Source organism: Neodiprion pinetum, chromosome 2, assembly GCF_021155775.2.
Source record: "Neodiprion pinetum isolate iyNeoPine1 chromosome 2, iyNeoPine1.2, whole genome shotgun sequence".
NCBI classification, from domain to species: Eukaryota; Metazoa; Arthropoda; class Insecta; order Hymenoptera; family Diprionidae; genus Neodiprion; species Neodiprion pinetum.
In genome coordinates, this window is record NC_060233.1 from 8,455,600 (window position 1) to 8,470,533 (window position 14,934).

General features: G+C 41.0%; 2 protein-coding genes and 1 long non-coding RNA gene across 13 annotated transcripts in view; 1 reads left to right on the top strand and 2 right to left on the bottom strand.

The window, feature by feature from the left end:
* The window catches only part of LOC124212770 (uncharacterized), a 31,726-nt gene extending 30,780 nt beyond the window's left edge, over positions 1 to 946 (bottom strand). The window contains exon 1 of the mRNA XM_046613181.2: positions 149 to 946. The gene's annotated coding sequence lies outside the window, so the exon portion shown is untranslated. The remainder of the gene's footprint in view (positions 1 to 148) is intronic.
* The window catches only part of LOC138190480 (uncharacterized), a 71,517-nt gene that overhangs the window by 40,074 nt on the left and 16,509 nt on the right, over positions 1 to 14,934 (top strand). Inside the window, exon 2 of the long non-coding RNA XR_011176472.1 lies at positions 6,689 to 6,974. This is a non-coding gene — a long non-coding RNA (uncharacterized lncRNA). The remainder of the gene's footprint in view (positions 1 to 6,688; positions 6,975 to 14,934) is intronic.
* The window catches only part of LOC124212771 (G protein-activated inward rectifier potassium channel 4), a 53,870-nt gene that overhangs the window by 24,937 nt on the left and 13,999 nt on the right, over positions 1 to 14,934 (bottom strand). For 6 of the 11 annotated variants that reach the window (XM_069133743.1, XM_069133748.1, XM_069133749.1 and 3 more), the window contains 8 exons: positions 10,418 to 10,532; positions 9,415 to 9,653; positions 8,843 to 9,116; positions 8,328 to 8,520; positions 7,770 to 7,991; positions 6,723 to 6,967; positions 5,965 to 6,293; positions 5,556 to 5,891 (listed from right to left, as the gene is read on the bottom strand). In XM_069133743.1, the coding sequence (XP_068989844.1) occupies positions 5,558 to 5,891; positions 5,965 to 6,293; positions 6,723 to 6,967; positions 7,770 to 7,991; positions 8,328 to 8,520; positions 8,843 to 9,116; positions 9,415 to 9,653; positions 10,418 to 10,532 (1,951 nt within the window). In that variant the 3' untranslated portion in view covers positions 5,556 to 5,557. Of the gene's footprint in view, positions 1 to 5,555; positions 5,892 to 5,964; positions 6,294 to 6,722; positions 6,968 to 7,769; positions 7,992 to 8,327; positions 8,521 to 8,842; positions 9,117 to 9,414; positions 9,654 to 10,417; positions 10,554 to 14,934 lie in introns of all 11 variants that reach the window. The other 5 variants (XM_069133741.1, XM_069133740.1, XM_069133739.1 and 2 more) reach the window with 1 other exon arrangement.

Below are 14,934 nucleotides of genomic sequence, written 5' to 3' on the forward strand. Positions count from 1 at the left end.
CTTTCATAAAAATAAAAAAAAAAAAAAAACCAATAACAAAAACAATCATACAGTCAATCTGAGACATCGACGTAGAAATCTTGATCGAGATGTCTCGGAATATGCCCCTCGTGCAGTATAATATGTAACTGTAATGTTGAAACTCTACCGCCGGCTGATCGCGAACAGTGATCTATCCACCCACGCATGTGACACACGGCTTTACAAATTGGTATTAAGACAAACAGCATGTCATCGCACACTGCCGATCGTTGTTACACATGCATATATATATACAATCTTGCTCTAGCTGTAGAAGAACGGCGAACTTAAAGCGTGGCATTGAGTGAGGAAGTGCGCGACTTTACGCGGGAACAGATCGGTGCTTCTTTGGGCGAAGAGGGACTTCCGCACTATCGCTAATACGGTTCTCGACCGGTTTTTTCTTTTCTTTTTTCTTTTTTTTTCTTTTCAACGGATATTTGGCAAATCGGTCGTTTCGCACTCGCGACACTCGGGGACCATCACGGCATGAGGTGGGTGAGGTACGAGAATCGCGAGAGGCAAGATGGTGGCTCGGGTTTCAACTGCCGCATTGCTCGTCGGCTCGAACACACAGAGCCAGAGAGAGAGAGAGAGAAAAAATGAGAGAGACCAGCTCGATGTCGCTAACGGGCACCAAGACACGAGCGCAAAAGTGATCGTGCATACCCGACGTTATATGTGACGTCAACGGCCCACACTCGAGTTCATACTATCGTATGGACGTGCATGAATATCCATCCAACCATCAAAACCATTCATCCATTCGTACCTCCTACTTCTCTCATATACGGTGCCACGACAGATGCCCAGGGCCTTTTCAGATAACTAGTTATCTACCACCTACAACAATCGCTGGTGCGTTTCTGAACGTAACCGTGCTCGGTTTTTACGGTCACATATTCTGCATCGGTAACGCGAGTCACCGTAATTTTTATTAGGTTGTTTGACGGAAAACGAGGGAAAATCATAATGTTCGACATTTGCGAGCGGCCTTGTCTCTTTACTCGCCAACGTACCTACTTATCGTTTCTCTGTTTTAAAGTCTGTTCTCCGCGTTACACACGTCGTCCAATTGACAATTACGCTTTCGGGTTCGCTAGCGCAAAACTCGGGACGACCAACGCCGTGTGACTCATTGATATAACTTATTGACGAATCTTTCACGGTGGATCTTCGTAGTGTCGTATTCCCCCTACAATTCTCCCATGGTATCAAGAGTCTTCGCTCGTTCGTCGGGATCGATTAACGTAATCGTTTTGTACGGAAATCCTGTTTCTGTTTTGTACGGTAGTCTTTGGATCTTCGGTCACTTCGCGCTTGTGGAATTTGTGACGAAATTACAGCTTACATGCAGTGAGAAATAACGATACATGGATAATATTCTTAATTTCTGCCGACCATGACCTGGGACAATCGCGATAGAACGTATGTGGTTTTTTATCTCACGTATCTTAACGTTAAATTATGGTCTTTTTACATAGCTGAATGCATTAAGCTGAGAGTTGATTCACCGGTTTTGGCAATCAAACGGATGTTTGAGAAAATCGCATACTAGTTGTGTGTGTGTTTTTTTTTTTTTACTAAGCGTATATCCGCTGTTACACACTGATGACTCAATCGAAATATTGGTACTAGGAACTTTTGCGCAGTCATCACCCGGTGAAACAGATTAGATTTCAAGAAATCTCTAAGAAACTACTCTTCGGACGGGTTGTCAAAATCGTGCCTGTTTTTATTTTGTTTTAAAAATGATAGAGTCTTTCATTAAGGGTGGGGGGTTACACCTTGGACAGATTTTTTGTTTTTTTTTTCAAGAAAATGAAAATACCTAGAGCAATTTGAGTTTGAGGGCTTTACTACTCATAGTTTCGAGAACATTTCAGAATCTTTTCATTAAAATTTATATCGAAATGGTCGCCCCCCGCCCTTAATCGCAATGCTGAAATTGCAGCACTTTTGAACGCGTAGTTCGAGACCGAAGACTGATGAATAATTGTTATTGCGGCCGTTTATTTATGAAGAAGTTTGGTTTTTACTTCGCTCGGTAGTCACGTACGAGAATATGAGAAAATCCGTCGAGTCACGATGAAGCAGTCACACCGCGTTCTGATCTTCGCATTAGCAATCTGCTTACCTGTAAGTAATATCGTTTCCAAGAATAGCTCGTAACGACGGAATGACGTTTCTTTATCGTCACCAACTTTCAGACATTATTTCTCCACGCGTTACAGACTCGCTCAAAGACCTGCAAACTTGACGATTGTTGGTATTTTTTTTTTTTTTTTTACTATTCAACCAATGGCAAGTAACGGGACTACCAACAATCGGGCAGTAAAAAGGAAAGGAGAAAAAATACACGTAGGTAGAATACATCGTAACACGTTGTACACAAGTTTATTTTTACCACGTACATCGTCGATATTGGCAAAAAAACAATCCACACAACGTACTTACGTACGAATTTCGACAGCAGCATTGAAAATTGCATCGCTTTCGACTATTTCTGCATACGACGTCAAACTCGTTGAGCTGTGTCGTCATTGTCGTTATTGGCGATGATACATCACCAGTGTAAATATAATTGAAATGAAATCGATTTGGATTTCTACTTCACGTCATATGTCGAAAGCGTTTCTTTTCATTCGGATCATGAATTTTACCTTACGGTACATCGCGCACCGTACAAACGACTTTTCGTCTTTGCGTTTCATCGCACAATCTCAACTGGTTTTCAGGCAAGCATCTTACCCGAACGCACGACAAGGTCGTCCTCGATCCAGGGTATGACATACCTCAGAAAAATGTAACAGTACCTACACCGGCTTGGATTGCGTTCGTTTCCTGAACACAATGTACATAAGTCGTCTTCGTCATCGTACAGGAGACGGTAGGTGTTAGTGAAACTTGTTACGCCATCTCCGTCGTCTACCGTCCTCGGTCTAATATGTTGATTACCAAATGACACGTCGCAGGCTTACGTGTGCGTTTCTACAATTGCATACCTCTACACCCACATCTCACGACGTGTGATACCACGGAAAGAGGTCCTTACAGTTTGTTAACGTCGTTCTGTCGCCGATGTATTTCGCCCGACAAATTCACGCGGTGCGTTACGTTGTCGACGATTAAAATTCTCACCTTACGCAAAATGGATGTAGGTAATCGTGTTTCGTTATTCCACTGTCCAGGAGGCTGGAATGCGAAGCTTTAGTCCTTGTGTTCCTCCTCCTCGGTATCCCTTCAGCAGCGCCAACAACTGCCTTTGCAGTCTTGTATCGTTTCGGTTTTCCATCACGTATTCCATTACACGCAGTGCGTACGCATTGTAGATTCGAAGTGCCGTTGGCGTATGTTCGACCGATTTCATTCGATACGTCAATCACGATTCGGTATTCCTACCGTAACCCGTACAGGAGGTAGGTTGTTATATGCGCCACGAGCCTCCGGGTAGACGCATAAGGTTTTATTGACCCGAGTCTCGCTGCACGTTGTGTAAAAGAAGCTTATCAGAACCGACTAATTAAATCGGTTGTATGCATCGGCATGGTTAGAAACATCCATCGTCACCGGTATATATGTAACAACAGAAAAGTCGTAGAAATTTTCCTCCCTGTCACGTATACGAATTCCTTAAACTTTTCTCGAACCATATAATTTACTCGGACAGTAAATCTTGCTGACGATCGTTATTCGGTTTGGCTGTATTTTAGCCTGACTCATCGCTTATACATACAAGCGCGGATCACTGACGGTTATAAATTTTCTACATGGTTGATAGATCGATCGATCGATCGGCGATATTAAAAATTTAAGCACTGAGTCATAACCCAAACTTTTTATCTCGAGTGAAATATTTCGCGATGACCGAATGTCTGTTATATTCGTATCTGTACCGATCTCTCTACAGGCTTGCGGTGATTCGATGTGACGCGTTATTAACTGACGTATGTATACCTATATCCGATACTGCATAAAGAGAGAGAGAGAGAGAGAGAGGAAGGGAGTCAGTCATCCGTTGGCGGGCAGGATGAATTTATATAGCGGCGGGAAGTGCCCTCGTTATCACGCCAGTCAATTGTTTAATATCAGCTGCTAGTCCCCCACCTCTTGAAACCTTCGGTAGGTACGTACCTACCATGCGTTATATTATCCAGCCACTTACCAACTCGCGTACATAAAACCGACATTACACCACGCAATCCTAACTGAACGTAGGTATACGATCAGGTTTACCCCGAGTCTTTGTTACACATGTATATAATACGTAAATGTGTACGTATAACATACGTCAGCAGCTACGGACACGTGCTTCGCGGCTAATTCGCACCGTCGACAATACCGTGTAATGAAAATATGCTACTTTACGTAAACTGACGTTTCCGTTTTCTCAAGTACGCGTATATCTTTATTAAGACTTGAAAAATTTTTAGACAAAGCCTGATTACATCACGTCAATTATGAACAAGTTACAAGGATTTACCCTGGAATTCGTCATTCAAGTCGACTGAAATTTACAAAAAATTAAACATAAATACGGCACATTTTACTCACCACGTAATTGAAAGCGATTAATGAGAGGGGCGAACGCTGATTGCGGTACGTTTGTATAAGAAAAAAAAAGTAAGAAGAGAGATGAACGGAAAAGCAATATCGGCGGTTTTGTGGAAGTGGGTAAAAGACCTTCTAGGAATAGAGATGGCCCACGATGTTCCGAGAATTTATCCGGCATGCTTTAGGCACACTTTGTATAACAGGCAAATTAACTTCCGCATGAGAGAACCGGCGTCCCAGGGATTAACTGATTGATGCCTGTTGGCAGACAGGATGCCTCTATAACACGTATTTCCACTCGTGCCGTGCACACCTTGACGCTAAGCAATCCTTTGTGTTCCAATTTACAAGATCGTACAGCAGCTCTATTATCGTTTATTATTATACGCTCGAATGACAATTTTCAATTGTTCTATTGAACAGCGGGAATCTCTGCCAACCTTTAACTGCATCGCTGCTATTCCGGATCACGTTACTGCTGCTGTACAGATATCGCTATGCCTTATCTACACTTGTCAATCTTGCAATCCTAATTTCTATCTCACCGATATGTTCATTTACATTCGTTTCTTCTCTCTTACAAATCACTGTAGATTGTTTTCTCATCCATAAACCACGGTGACTATAACATGAGTTGAATCATTGGAGTACATTTTTACCGAAGTGATCCAGACCATTGGAATGGATTTGAGGATATAGATCGCTGACGATCATCGCTCGGTCGTCAAATTAGGTACCAAAATTTTTAAGGTACCTGTAACCATGATTACACGGTACAAAACATAGTGTATTCGTATGGATTCGAGCACGTATATCAATGTGTGGATTAACAGCAGTGTAAAGTGGATAAAGGTTTTTATTAACGCACCGTCTTTCAGTAACTGCACTGTTGATTGATACTCTGCGTGATAAACGATCAAACAGGTACCCATTGACTTTGTGCCAGAGATCGCAATACGACTTTAAGAATAATCACTCACCTCTACACTTGTTCCTCTGGGCCGATGTGCTGTGATTGAAGACTGTTGATCTTCTTGTTGGTCTCCGGAGTCTTTTGATGAGGGACCGGGGGTGGCGATATCCTGATAACTGTTTCTTCGGGCAGCCGTTGGGTTTCCCGCGATTCCACGTGGCTGTGTTCGGGACTGATCCTTATCGGTTCACCCTCGTTCAGTACGAAGCTGGTCTTCTTCGGAATACCGTGGTGATGTTCCTGTTTGGTTTTGTTACCGTCACTCAAACTCGTTTTCCTCGGCAGAGCCCTCGAGTCGCTCGGCTCGTGCGTCCGTTCGGGCGAATCGTGGAATCGCGTGTGTCTGAAAGCAGGACGATGAGAAACGTCGGTAAAGTTCTCGTCTTACGATGAAAAAATAAAACTCCCTCCAGTACCTCGAATCTATCGTCGATCGAGACGGCGACTTTTTCATGGCACTCGGGTGGCTCTGGCTTTCGAAGATCGGTTTTGACACCGATCTTCTCATCCCGTCTCCCGTTCCTCTGGCGTCATATTTCCTGGAGTCCTGGATTGCGGGCCTGGATCCTTCCCTCTGTATCTTCCGGTCCTCCTTGGCCGGTATACTGCATTTACGGTTTTTCCTCAAGCACGCATTTATGTCCTCGAGTACTCTGTTGTAGTCCTGCTGGTTCTTCAGGTCTTCGACGGTGTAGCTCGACGAACTGAAGCTAGCGTTTCTCCGCAGGTCTTCCGGATCCGTGAACTGCGGAACAGACTCGAATGAAGTTTTCATCGAATGAAGTATACTGAGAGAAATTTTTAGTTCCGGTTACCGCTCAGTCTTTAACTATTTTCATTTTTTTACCACAATCGAAAAATATAGTTCTAGGCAGAAAATGAAAATTAGTTTTGTACCTGTTCCCAAAATGTCTAGTATCCGTTGCTATTCTTTCTCATTACGATCACTGTTGCTATATTTTCTTGCAACTGTTGCGAAAATTCAATGCTTGTACCAAATACCAAAATGGATCGACAATAGCGCAAAATGGTTAGGCGTACCTCATTTTTCGTAATTCCAACAATTTTCAAACAGTTTTTTTAACGATACCTGTTTTACCGAATTTTTATAGTTACTGTAACAAATGAAATTTTTCTCAGTGTAGAGAAAGAACAGATCTTCACTCCCACTCACCTCGTCCTGGGTGTAAAAACTAGCCAATCTCTGATTCCGCTGCATAATTGGGTCGTAGTCGATGCTACCACAGGGTGGAGAATCGTCAGGACCAGTCACCGTAACTGGAATAGGCGTAGGCGGTGTTGGCGGTATTTGCATCTGCAGACCACCCGTGGAAGATGCCAAACTCGATCCAGAACTGGTGGCCAAAGAGCTGCTCGAGTCGTCTCTGATTCCTGAGAAGATTCCCGAACTTGCCCGCTCTGAAAGGTAAGCGATTGTCTTAAAAATATAGCGTCACATTTCAAGTGAGACCATCCCGTAAGTTGTTGATTCACACGAGTGGAATTGGAGCATTGGAAACGTTTCAACGGTTTGACAAGAAGAAGCGGAATTCTAACCGCACCGTGGTCTTCATACGCCAAATCGTTAATATTTCAATTAAATACAACAATTACTCATACAAGCTCAAGTAAAACGGACACATTCTTTTTACGATTGCAGACGCTTAATTTTTACCGATTGATACGGTAATATCATCTCGGCACTTGACGTCGACCTCGTCCAGTCGCGTGCCATTACTACAGTTCAGTGTGTCACCACAGATTCAATTAAACCAAGTGGATCTCAATTGGGGTTAATTAAATTTTCTCCGCTCGTTTTGTCACGCCTAGACAATACTGTAATTAACTCCTACCATTCTAATTACTCCAAGTTTCTTTATCAGGCACGATAAATGCCCAATGACCAATTAATCCCTGAAAATTTTTATTTTATCAACGAATTCATGACGAACTATTTACTCATATTGAGTATCGACAGGAAAAATGATTCAACCGATTCAGACAAAAATTGTATGAAAGTCATTTTGAAAAACTCATGGAGAACCAAACGGATGATTTGAGATGACCAACAAGTGTATCTTCTCAGGGCAAAAATTACTCGAATATTAATTTTTTTAGTCATGTTTACTCGGACGTAGGTCCGGTTGCCCGCAGGCAGGCGTCTGGCGCATTGAACGTTGGACTTGAACGAAGTGAAAACTTGACGATAGGTGTCCATTACCATCTTTGGTGCGGTGAAGCGCTCTGAGTTGATCCAGTTGTGCAGCTGAGCACAAGGGTGTGTCAACCTCGTAGGTGTTGTTGAAAAGCGTGTAATTCACCTCGTACTCGCTGCTTTCTTTTCTGAATGTTATTATGTGCTCGAAGCGATGCCCCCAAAGTATTTCCGATGGTAAATACGAGCTTCTCGCCTGCGTTGTCATCCCAGTTGATTCGATGACACCTTAAACGGAGGAGAAATGAGATAGAAAGTTGGGCAATGTTGTTTTATTCAAATACGTGGGTAGTATAGTAATGTTCGTTAATGGTTTCCAACGACTTTTTGTTTTTTTTTGTTTTTTTTTTCAACAAAACTGGAACGAGTTTCCTTTCTAAGCAAATTTTATGTCACAATGCAATGAGTGACGGGAGATACAAACGATACGTCGATCACGGACAAGTAAAATTTCTATAGAACGAAAACTGGTTTCAGTTTTGAATTCCAAAAAAATAGTGAGACACTTGAAACCTTAAATCTTGAAACCCATTAATGAACAGTTGACGTTTTTACTTTACGAACCTTCGAGTATCACTACAATTTCAAATCTTTCCTTCAGCATGTCGCTTGCCGACAGATGGTAAAGCGGCGAACGCGAGTCTATCTTGTGAACAATCGTCGTTGGCCATATGAAGAATATCTTGTCCTCTTCACCGTCGCCACCGACTTTTAATTCCGTTTGAAAAAATGGCAACAGTTCACCTTCCCGAGTAACCTGAAATATTCCTTGAGGTTACGATAAGTAGTTAATAAAAATGATAAAATGATAAAAATCTTATAAATCGTGTACGTCGTAAGTTATACAGACACGGGTATGTTCGAGGAAATTGTTCGTAGTTTGGTTAACTGCGTCGCAACGAGTTCTTCAAACTTGTTCATAAATTATAAATACCCCGATCGTGTAGCGGTAAAAAAAAAAAAAAAAAACAAAAAAAAAAATGCAATAAATTTATTTTTATTTATTTCCATCCAAGCGACTCAGTTTAACGAGCTGATTGAAAATTTTCTCCAACAAATTGCAATGCTCTACAACACACCTTCCGTTTTATGAGCTGAGCTCTAACGTGAGCTTCGATTATATGACTCTTCCGCATGTCGCCGACTCGGAACATCAAACAGGGCTGGGAGTCTCGTTGGCAGATAACAGCGTTTCTCGAAAATAGTAACGTCTGTGTCCTCTTCTTAGGTCGAGACAGTTTAGCGAAAACTATGCCCACCATGAAGGCTTGGATCATAACACCGGTCATCGACTGTATGCACATGACGAATATCGCTTCGGGACATTCTTCGGTCGTGTGTTTTGAACCGTATCTGAAAACGATACAGGGTAGAAAAGTCTTACGCATGTAAAGTATTTCGTTGGTTTGATTTCAGTGCTCAAGGTTCTAATTGTAAGATAAGGAGCTTGAGACTTGGTACAATAATTTAAGTGCAGACTTTTTGTAAGCTAGGGAAAAATGCCGATTCGTCAGTTTCCGCATCCCAACCGTTTGTCAAGATAACGATACCCAAAGTAAACCAAAATTGAATGTAAAAAGCCTGAAAACACCATTGATGTGACAAACTTCCACTCTTGCCTAAAATTAAGTTGTTCGACGTCAGCACCTACCCAATGGTATGCTGGGTTTCCACAGAGAACAAAAAGCAGCTTGTAAATCCGTGGATGTCATTGACGCACGGTATAAAAGTGTCGTTCGGGTTTTCCGTGTCGACGTGGTCGAGGTCTCCGTGAGTGTAGACGATTAGCCACCATACGAGGGCGAATCCGAGCCATGAGAGTAAGAAGTTCAAGGCAAATACCAAGAGAGTCCACCTCCACTGGGCGTCGACAAGCGTTGTGAAAATATCCTGAAAGCACAATAACGATATTGATAAAAAGACCAGCAGCTGATTTTCAGATGTTTTTTTTTTTTATGAATTTGATTTTTTATGGAAAGAATTAATTGGAATTTTATCTATTATATATTTTATATCTATATATATTTGTCATTATTTTATTCACATTTTCAATTACATTTACAAATTTTAACAAATCATTTTTGGCAAAAATGTCGAAGTTATGGATTGTTGTCCAACGAAGGTCGTTGTTCGATTTCGTCGTTTACGGGAAATGTGGACGTCGCAATATTTATCTGATAGTAAAATGGTTGTTTTTTTTTTGAACCATTTTCAACAGGTTTCCCAAGAATACGAACCAACAATTTTGACGATATCATTATTTTAAGGGCTTTTTTTTTTTTTATTGAAAAACAAGTTTGAAAAAATTGTGAAGATCGAGAAATTTTTTTCAAACACCAGTCAACACTTCAATATTTATAATTTTTTACCAGCAACGAGGTTCATATTATCAGGAAAATATGCTAATAATGCCAAAAAACAGCCATTTTGCTTTTAGATAAATATTGCTGCTTGCACATTACCCGGAAATTTGCCAAAAATTGAAAAAATTTTTAAATGTAATTCAAAATATCAATAAAACAATGTCGAAGTTGGATAAAATTCCAATTAATTCTTCTGACTAAAAAAAAAAAAAAAAAAAAAAAAAAACACAATAAAATCGTAAAAAAAGGCTGAAAGCCAGCCTCCGGTTGAAATTCGCTTTACACACAAACCTGCAAATATCTTCTTCGACGTTTCGCTACGTTCCCCTGGATAACGTTACAGTCACCGTGTTTGAATACGACTCTTTTTCGCACTCTTCTTGTGCTGAATCTGGTCTGCCGATACCTATCGAGGAAACGATAAAATCTGTAATGAATTATTGGCTAGTTGGTAAAGCGACACCGTTGCTACACGTCTATGAATTAGTCGGTTGTAATTACGGACCCGCGTCACGCACGAATGATGCAAGTCGCACTTTTTTCATGTTTATCCATGTCAAAATACCTGACGCCTCACACATCCGCGAATGAATAAAAGAACTCATATATAAGTATGCTTGTTCGATAATTAGCACCGCTAATTCTTCTCTTTTATCTTCTATCCTTGAATTTTGTAATCCCAACGATATTCAAACATTTTTTTTTCAACGATACCTCTTTTACTGAACTTCGCTAGTTACTGTAACAAATGAAATTTTACTCAGTGTATATAGGAAACGTTTGAGTAAGGTTCGAGTAAATCGTAAATCAAACTTGGTAACGAAAGAAGGAAATTACTCGAGCTTATTCGTTACGATCGACTGATGGGAGTATAAACGAGCTTTCCAGGTTGTCGGATCGTTCCAAGTCGGTTTTGATTATTATTTTTTGACCCTAGGTCAGTGCCGCTGGTGTCTGCAATCTATAAATATTTGAATAGGCTTTCGCTCATTTATACTCCACTTCTTAATCGTGTATACATTATGCGCTCCGACGAGTATAACGACGCGTGTACCGTGTATACGTAATATAACACAATGAGCGGTATACGTAAATATCATTTGTGAGAATAAATTATCATCGTATTGTTGGCATAAATACGACAGATTGAAATGCAAGCAAGGAGATAAAATTACGAAAATTGGAAGCGAATTCGCGAACCAATTATACAACGCGATATGGTCTCCGCCATTAAAATTAGCCATCAGACGGCGGTGGATTCATTGCGCAATCGGTCAAGCTGGTCAACCAGAAATGGGTTGACGACCAGACGACAGGTGGATAGTCGTGTTATACCATGGTTGAATAAATGTCTGTTGGATATAAAAATATCCCAAGCATCGTAAGACAACGCGTCTCAAGGTGGGTATAATAAAACTAAAAATAATATTCCTGTGTCTGTGAATTGCGAATTTGATTTATTCTTTGTGTTGTAACGCGTAACCCTGTCTCTCTTTTTCTTTTTACGATTAGTCTCTGTTATTTCGTTACTCTCATCCGGCGCTAAGTGAACCATTTGTCGAATCGTTTGCGCGGTTCGTTGTCATATCGCAGCTAATTTCATCCAACATTTCCGTATTTCAGAAATAGTTTCACTCACACATATATACATAAAACTGTTATTATACGCGTAGGTATATGTTTACAAATGTATATGCATAAAACGTTTTCGTCGCTCAAAACCGTGCCAAAATGCACCAAGGTTTGTCTGAGACTGCGGAGATCGTCTCGTCGCGTTTTGTCTCTGAAGAACTTTGGGTATAACCGCGCCCTTGAAACTTTAATAATATATCCGAACCCACGTGAATCCGTCAGGCGTGCCTGCTTGTGCAAAACCCATTACCGTGTTAATGGTATACCGATGAATACTCCGGAACAGTACAAACTGTTGAACAGATTTGAAGAGTCATGAAAATGCGTTAAAAAATGTCATCTCGACGAAGGTCAAATTATCACCGATTAATGAATCGAACAATTTGCGGTGCGATTGATTACGATAAAATATTTGGAAATCAAACACGGCCAGTTCTTTTTCCCCAAGTGCACAAGTAATATTGCGAACGTATTTTTGCTAGGCGGACGTGAGGTTTGCGATAATTTTGTTTAACGGGTCGTGCTGAGTGCTCGAAATCGAATTTAACGCACGTAGGTATAAGTATTCCATAACATTTCAGCTTTTTCGGTCCCTGGGTGGTGAAGGTTGACAGAAATGGGGTATAAAAACAAACGCCATGCGTATGTGTGAGAACATTTTTTACGTCAAAGATTTTCCACACGGTGTTTAACGTCGATCAATGTTATAGGATCGATTAGTTTTCAACGGATCAAAAATTATTAGCTACATGGACATTGGTGAACGAATTCTCGCTGCTTTGGCGAGACGTCTATCTCTCTGTGTCCTTGTTTTTGCTGTGACACAGGTCCGCAAAAAACTCCTCCTTAAAAAAAAAAAAAAAAAAAAAAAAAAACATTACATGAAAAGTACACGTGGTACATTATATTTCTTATAACTATATTTCGATTCAATGTAGCATCAAATCTATTATAATTACACGTAATAATAAGAAGTAGGACAAAAAAAAAAAGGTTTTTTTTCGGACCAGTGTAATCACTGTAGGAGAAAAAGAGGAAGATGAAAAAATACGCTTGATGGGTGATGCAAAAACTTTTCTGTCTCGATCGTGGCAAATTCGGAACGATGCCCGCGTCGTGTTTTTTCTCAACCGACACACGTATGTACACGTCTCACGTCCTTCTCTCTTTTCTGCTTCTGAACGATCCCAGCTGCCATCACGCTGCCACCAGAGTCCAAGCTTTAACCGCAACTTCAAATTAGAATCCAGATACACAAACGGACGGAATAAAGCGGGAAAACAAACAGACGCAAAAAGTGAAGGCCAAAAAGCGACGTTTCGAAATCTCCGAAAATTTATCACCGAAAATTACCAATCATTCCAATTCCCGACTCTTGATTCGGATCGGCAAGCCGATTTATCATCGACTCGGTTCTTCGTCCGTGATCATCAGCTTGCTGAATATGAAAACACGATCGGACGTTTAACCGATTGTCAAGATTGTCAAAATTTCAAAGAGTTTCCGAGTATCTGTAATTTCCGCGACAACGATCGTTGTACTGTTGGGAACGAAAATACGTTGCTGTGACATCTGGTGGCAAAATAATGCGTTACTCCGAGTGTGGGCCATATTTAATTTTAAAAGATCCTTTTTATCCAATTTTCTGCGGTATATCGATTCCTTGCGAAATGAGCGAAGCTTCACAGCTTGCACTGACTTTTCTGTACTTTCGTACTCGCGTAATTGACCTGAAACACTTTGCTTATAGCTTGTCGGTTCTCGCCGCCATATTGCGTGGCCACGCCCGCCATTTTCGTGCCCAATTGTCATCCGAAGACTCCAAGCATTTCGGGCTTCAGAATATTTCATGTCTAATCGATGATTGATGGGCAGAAATTGAATAAACTTCTACTAATCTCAATTAATTCCAGTGAACGATGAGACGAGTTTTGGAAACAGTTTGATAAGAAAAGAGTCTGCGTTCCCGTCCATTTTGTTAGGTAGAAAATTTAAGTCCAACAGTTGCAAAACCATCGATCAATCGATGTCGGATCATTCTGTGCTCTCGGTTTTCGCTAAGTTTACAAAGAGAATTTTATCTTGTCAGTATAGTATAAGCTATAAGGGTACTGTAAGCGGTTCTCAGTGTACACAAGTCTATTTTAACCCTTGGTTTGTCAAGACTGAACTACCGGTGTGGTTTCCATGACGTTTTTTAGCAACGACGCGAAAAAAGAACGTTCTGGATTCTGCAGTCGGTTGCATGGGTGCAATACGAAAGGGGCGGGTTTGAAATTTCGAATTTAAAAAGCTCCGAAAATTCCGAATGCCGAAGTCTTTGGTGAGGAAAATTGAAGTAAAGAAATCAAACTTTGACGAAACATGAAAGTTTCGAACGGTCCGAAATCCTGAAAATTCTGAAAGTGTGAAAATAAGAAAATTTGAAAATCTGAAACACTGAAATTTCGAATTATCGAAGATCTTCAGTTCCACGAATATGTTTCTTCGCGTTGGATCTTCGATATTTCTATGTTAGTAATCCTGGTAACTCTGACTGTCGATTTTTTTCATATGCGGCCGAGATGACGTTTCGAAAAGCTATCAGGCAACGACGGCAATTCTGTTGACGCGGTTTCCGCGCGGAGAATAAACGCCACATGCATATCAGCTCCACAAACAGCTCCGGCACACGAGCGTGATATATTATTAAATCATGTGTCGGCACCGACATCACTGTTCCGCGTATATTACCAAAATTATATTTAAGCATCAACTGCATGGTTCAGCATGCGCGCTCGTTTCCCGGGATCGCAAAACTCCAACACGTCGGCATCACGCTTGAGAGAGACGTTCGACCCTGAAACACTAATCCATACGAAATACCGCCACACGTTTCCAACCAATCCCTGCCGGAAGTCGCAGGACCGATTTAGTTTCTGGTGCAATTTCCGTCGCGGCTCTTTCGCCGTTTGGAAAAGCTCAAAACCAAAGCGACGAAGTCACCCTGACTTTGAGGTGGACCCCGAACGTTGTTACCCTGACACTGTCAGCCCGAACAGAGAAAGCCAACGGAAATAAAAACTTGAGAAACTAATTTTCATTTTGTACCTAGAACTATATTTTTCGATTGTGGTAAAAAATGAAGATAGTTGAGGATCGAGCGGTAACCGGAACTAAAAAGTTGTTTTTAATTG